Source organism: Nyctereutes procyonoides, unplaced genomic scaffold (genome assembly GCF_905146905.1).
Source record: "Nyctereutes procyonoides isolate TBG_1078 unplaced genomic scaffold, NYPRO_anot_genome, whole genome shotgun sequence".
NCBI lineage: Eukaryota > Metazoa > Chordata > Mammalia > Carnivora > Canidae > Nyctereutes > Nyctereutes procyonoides.
The window spans coordinates 12,523,672-12,530,161 of record NW_026575044.1 but is presented as its reverse complement, the minus strand read 5'-3'; the positions used below and the strand labels follow the sequence as shown (position 1 = coordinate 12,530,161).

The following is a 6,490-nucleotide window of genomic DNA, read 5'->3' as shown; positions in this document are numbered from 1 at the left end:
AAGTTTTCTGTTAGAACTGCTTTTACTGCATCCCACAAATTTTGGTATGCTACATTTTCATTTTTCTTTGTCTCAAGGTACTTTCTGTTTTCTTTTTTTTTTTTATTTCTTCTTTGAGCCATCGGTTGTTCAGTAGCATGTGTTTTATTTTATTATTATTTTTTTAATCCAAAACCTGTTTATTCGGATAGTGTCCCACTCCTCTTGATTCAGGGAGCTTTTAGTGCTGCTTCTACCTGAAGGGCCATCCTTCTGTAAGCCTTGCTTTTCCTCCCATGGGCTGGCAGAAGACTGTGGAGCAACCGACACACAGAACTACCGTCTGTGCATGGCTGAAGACGGTGGTGATTTTGTAGCATCCTGGGCACTTCATGTCCATGAAGTAGGAGTTGGGGCTCTGCACCAGGCGCTGCTTCTTGTGCTTCCTCTTCTTTTCTGGGGATGGATGCAGGAGGTCCTTCACAAGGGGCATGGTCTCATGGGGAGGTCGTCACCACCGGAAAGGTTCAGTAGCATGTAGTTTAATTTCCACATGTTTATGAATTTTCCAGTTTTCTTCATGCAATTAATTTCTAGTTTCATACCACTGTGATCATAAAAGACATCCATGTAAACACTTAACACAGTTCTGGCACATTAGGGTGCTAAGTAAACAGGAGCCTTTCTGGGAAGAAAGAAGCAAGAAGGCTGGAGAAAGGGGTTGGTGAGGAGATGGGGGGCTTGGATCCTTGATGTAACTCTGCCCCCAGCTAAGTGATCTCAGACAAATCACTTACTCGTTCCCTGGTCTATTTTCCTACCTGTAAAATGAGCATACTGGACTCATGAGTTATGGGTTTCCATATTTTGCACTCTTTAACTTGCATTAATATTGGCTTATATTTTTGGTTATTACTAGACTGACCTACTACCCCTAAACCCAGACCTGGGCTGGCTTTCTGCAAAGCGTTTCTATTACCTCTGCTTACTACACTCCCATCCCAGTTCTCAGGCCCACAGTGCTGTCCAAGGTCATCCATGGTGTTGGAAAAATGACCTGATATCTACATACACATCTGTTTAAATATTAGAAGTGCTCATCACATTGGGTTCCATTTGACCAAAAAAGCCTGAGAGGACAATTTTGGTACTTAGTGATTGCAGTGTCTCTCAGACCCCATTGCAGAGTTCTTTCCTTCAGGGATTGCAGGCAAGGTGTCCCTAAAGGGCTGCCAACCTTCCATGAGAGAAGAATTAGTCTCTTTTTACTTTCTTCCAAATTATCTTTCCATAAAAAATGTTTGACTCTACTCTGGAAGCCCAGGGCCCCTGCCTCATCCTCCTTTGCACCATCCCTGGCTGCTCACCCGGGTCATACCCTGTGGTTGTAGAACAATCAAGCCATGATCATAGTGGGGGGAAGATCTAGCACTGCTGTGTTTCCAGACGCCTCACCTACGTGTGCATGTGGATCTTCCACATGGTTCAGAAGCCATAAGCAGAATAGAAAAATTAACAGAAGGACAGAGCACAAACATTTATATTATTAGCTGGCACATTATTTCTATAAGAGTTACTTTCCCAAGGGAAATATCTTGTCACAAGCTTAACTCATTGGTAGAGAGAGGATGATGCTGTTTATAGAGAACACTTTTGCATTGATTGTCGTATTTATTTGAGACTCCTCAGTGGAGAAACAGAGGCCCAGAGAGGCTGCTCAGAGTCCAACAGCTAACCTGTGGCAGAGACAAGACTGGCAAACAGGTCTTTGGGCTCCTGGTCTAGTGTTCTTTCCTGGGCCAAAAGCTACTTTAAAATGAAAAGCTTTTTTTTTTTTTCAGGAGTTCAGCTTTTTGAAAAGCTTTTCAAAACAGTATCCTCTTCAAACAAATAACTGATTGATAATATAGAAAAATTGTTTAGGCTTGTTGGCAGAACTTCTCTCCCAAAGTCCTAAAGTGCTTATAGAGTCAATGGCCTAGCTGTCAGTGTTTCTGGACCGTGTATTTCCACCTGCCTCCTAACTGCCCCCAGAAGTCTGCATAATGCCATTGTCACGGTTCAGTCACTGAGTGCTGGGGGCTCACCCCTGTCCCGGCTTCCCTCATCCATTCACCTTTAATTTCAAGCAGGAAACAGGAAATATGGCCATGGGTAAAGCCACGAGATGGGAATACAACATTTGCTACTACATCCTTCATTAAACTCCAAAGTTAAAATAATTCATGCAGATGGCACGGTCATCAGTGCTCTGCCAGTTTATTTTAAAAGAGTTCTTTTTTCCAATTCAGTGGTGGGGCTAGATGTCAACTCTAATAAGGTGGAAAATTCTTGCAGTGGAAAACTGTGTGGGTGCGTTTCTGACAAACTCTGAGGACCCACTATGCATTGCCTCATGTAGGGATTATTTCTTATTTTCCTTCCCAGATAATGAATAGGCTCAATTCCAATCTCAAAGGCAAATGTATCTGGAGAGATGAATGGAAGAATGGAGAGAGGACCCATTTAAAACACAACAGGGTCTCTTTCAGCAAAATGAATAATTAAATTTTGGATTTGTTGTCCAACAAAAGCAGTAATATGGGCAGACGCCAAGAGAAGTGTGACCGTGGTGTTAATGGTGGATTAAATGAAACATTACACTGTTCTATTATTGCTGCATGGGGTTGGGTGTGAGGGAAGGAAACGAGGTTACAGAGGCAGAGTGTCCCACGGAGACTAAGGCACTCAGCATTTTGTGATCTTGCCACCGAGTTCATTTGTCCTGAGGCAAAGTTATTCTCTTTTATTGTATTTTCTTTCCCTCCCTCTCTGTTCTTCCTCTCTGTCTCATGCTGCACAGTCCTTCACATTAGACTGGCTACATCCAGCACTGGTTAAAAACTTTGACCTGCTCCTTGCAACTAAATAAATTAATAGTTTAGGAATAAGGAATTTAGGACTAGTTTTGTATTCACAGCTGATTGGATGGACCATAGAAGCACTATTCACAGTGACTCCAAACCACAAGCTACCCAAATGCTCTTAGACTGAAGAATAGTTCAGGTGTAGTGTGCTCGCCCGCTGAGATGAATGACCTACGGCTTCTTGCTACAGGATGGATGAACATCGAATCCATAATGTTGAGCCAAAGGTGCTAGACCCAAGAGAGAACAGGCCATATGAATCTGTTTATAGACAAGAGTATAAAATCAGGGAAAAACCAATCTATCCTGTTAGAACCAAAGGTTGTGCTTATCCGTAGCTTTTAGTGACCAAGAGGGAGCACAATGCAGTGGGGGGGGGGGGGGTTGGGGTGCGGGTTGGGGGTCCTCCTGGATTGATATAATTTTCTTTCTGGATTCATGTGTTGGATAAACAGATATAATCTGTTTGGTTTGTGAAAACTCTTTGGGCTGTTCACTTATTAGTCCTTTTCTGAATGTGTATTTAATTTTAGTTTTAGAGATTTTATTTATTGGTTTGAGAAAAAGAGAGAGCACAGTCAGTGTGGGTGGGGGGTGCAGAGGGAGAGGGAGAATGTCAATGGCCCCACTACACGGTGCTGGCGGCTGCATGGTCTGAAAGTGCTTCCTGCGGTTAAGTAGGACCCAGCCTTGGACCGCCCAACAACTACTCCCCTGCGGCAGCTGGCTCACAGATACAGACCAGGGGAAAAGCCAGAGAAGAAGCAGAGGCTGCTGGCCTAGATGCCCCACTCAGAGGCCACCTGTCCCCCGAGGAGATGTGGATCCCATCACCACCCTGGTGGAAGGAAGGAGGCTCAGCTGGCAGTGGTTGTGCAAGACGTGGATCTCATCGAGCGCACTGTCTGCTCATGTTGTTAGAGCAGTGCACTGTCCAGGGGGAGGCAGGCCAGGTGTCCCATCCACAGGAAGACCTCACCCCTTGCCAACCTCACACAGGTCAGCTTGGAAGATGGTGGAGCTCTGGCTAACTGGTGGGAGCCTTCAGGACCAGCTGCACATGGCAGATAGGATGGGATCCCTCATCACTGGGAGGCAACATCCTGTGTCCAAGCTGGAGAGGGCAAAGGATAAAGCACTGGCCACCCAACTGGGCCAAGTAACACTGTTGAGGTTTCTGTACATAAAAGTAATAAAAATTCAGCCAGTGTAAAAAAACTAAAACCAAAACCAAACCAAACCAAAGCCCCCAGAAATTGAGCAGGGCTCTCCTCCCCAGGTAGCCCCACCCTGGGCCTGGGTCACCTGCTGGGGTCAGCCCAAGCCTGCCACACAGACGTCTGTCCACCTTACTGTCTGCCCACCTTATCGGCTTACCTTCTACTCTTCTTCATTTCAATGCTTACTGCTTTTCTGCCTCATACCTCCTTCCTTCTGGGAACTGCCAGCCCCACACATTCCCCCTGGCTCTCTTGGAAGCAGCAGTGATCTTGTGACCTTCAGCCACCGCCACCGTAGATTGGTTCTGGGATGGGCTTGCGACTGAATAAGGACCAATTTCAGTTACCTCCCTGAAGCACGCCTCCCCTGCCACCACTGGTTGGTCCGGCAGCAAATACATGGTCAAAGGGAGTGAATCCCAGTTTTTCTGTAGGACATTTTGGAACTAGAACAGAGAAGGAGAAATAAGTCTTTTTCAGGAGTTAAGTGATTATGTTTAAAATTTAAGAGCCATGTCAACCACATTCCCTGGAACAGGGATACAGAGACACCTTAGGGGGAGAGAGAGAAATGAGGGAAAGACAAGACAGAGAGAAGTCCCAAGAAGGTGGGACTGAGTGCCAGAAGGTTCTGGAAGTTTCTGGCAGCGTTCAGCTTCTTGGTTATACCCCTTCCTGAAGGCATACAGCTTTCTTGGTGCCACAAGGAAGCCCAGGATCTGCAACATAAAGTTCTGTTCCTTTGAACCAAGTTCTAAAGTTGACCAGTGCCTGGTGCCTCATGCACACGTCCCACACCGTGCTGCTCAACTTGCTCCCCATAAACAAATCAGTCCTCATTTGTAACATTTGCCAATCCCATGGTATAAGTACTTCCACTGAGGCCAATTTCAAGCTACCAGAATTTTAATGAGGGGGAAGTTGAACATGTGCAGCACTCAGAGGAGCTGGCATCAGCATGCCCTTGTGCGGCCAGGTCACGTCCCCCTCTGTCCCCTCTTCTCTCACCTTGTGATGTCCTCCCATCAGCTCTCCCCCGTGGCCTGCTTACTTTCTCAGTGCCTGTCTCCTGCACCACCAGGAAGTCTTCTGGAGCACCCTCTAACCCCCTTAGCTCCCTATGTTTGCCCCTGTTGTGCTCACAACACAAAGTGCAAATTTTCATGAAGACTGTGCCCCTCCATTTACACAGGCCATGTCTCAGGGACCTTGCCCTGGGACCCCTGTGCCCACCATGTGCTTCTGCGCAGGGCTGAGGAGGAGGGGGCCGGGATTGCTGGCTGAGTGTACCGTCCAGCAGGAGGTCCCCGCTGAGACCCTGTAGCACAGACCCTTAGAGGACAGGCTGCTGTGGAGAGGCTCATCAGCCTCAGCCCTGAGAGGAGCTTCAGTCCAAGGCAGCCCTATGATGCTGACTGGGGCCCCAGAATCCAGGGAATAAATGATTACCTGCCGGAGCTGGACTATTCTCCTGGGAGAATAGCTGTGGTCAAAACACAAGCAGCACCAGACTTTCCAGGGAGACTCAAACTCTAGGTGTTAAAAAATCAGTCTGGGGGTGGGGGGCACCTGGTGGGTCAGCTGGTTGAATGTCTGACTCTTGGTTTCAGCTCAGGTCACAATCTCAGGGTCCTAGGATCGAGTCTCACATTGGGTTCCCTGCTCCAAGGGGAGTCTGCTGGAGATTTCTTCCTCTCCCTCTGCCTCTCCCCACACTCGCTCTCTTTCTCTATCTTAAATGTGCAGGATACAAGAAGTAATGCTGCTCAGCTCTAAAAGCTACCTTCAAGGCCTGTCTGTATCCCCTGACTCCGCAGTGAGGCTGTGCCAAGCAGTCGACTCACCGCCACTTTAGTTTCTAAGGTTGTAGGACTTTCATTCATGTTATTCAGTTGCCAATTAATCATGAATCAATTACTGGTCTTTAGATAACCCCTATTTTTGCAAGACTTAATATCTGTTGGATCTACCCATATCAGTGCCAAGCCATGATTGAGCCTTTCTGTATACAGTGTTCCTTGGTGTCTCTGATCATGCCCAAAAATCGGGTTTTCTCCTTAAGCACCCATCTGAAGGATGCCAGGGGCCTCCTCTGTAGGGGACTGACAGTGCACAGCCTGGCAGCTGGAGCTGGATACCATGCCCTCCACTCTGGTGTAGCAGGCTTCTCTGTAAAACAGGAGCGGGGTATTCGTATCTGAGTCCAGTGTGCCCGACCACTGGCTGGATGGCACAGCATATGCTGCATGAAGGGGGACTCCTGCTAGGCCCCTGTCACCTGTCATGCTGTGATGATGTAGCTCAAGCCTTCAGTTCTGGGTCTGGAGCGTATCTCACAGGAAGGGCTGTGACGCTGCTCTGTCTGCTAATGACAAAACATCATCT

General features: G+C 47.3%; 1 protein-coding gene across 1 annotated transcript; it reads right to left on the bottom strand.

Moving 5' to 3' along the window:
* Positions 1-232: 232 nt before the first annotated feature.
* Positions 233-472, bottom strand: LOC129509011 (40S ribosomal protein S27-like). The gene has a single exon (XM_055324353.1). It carries the CDS (start codon positions 470-472, stop codon positions 233-235), a length of 240 nt encoding a protein of 79 aa, XP_055180328.1.
* Positions 473-6,490: the final 6,018 nt, after the last annotated feature.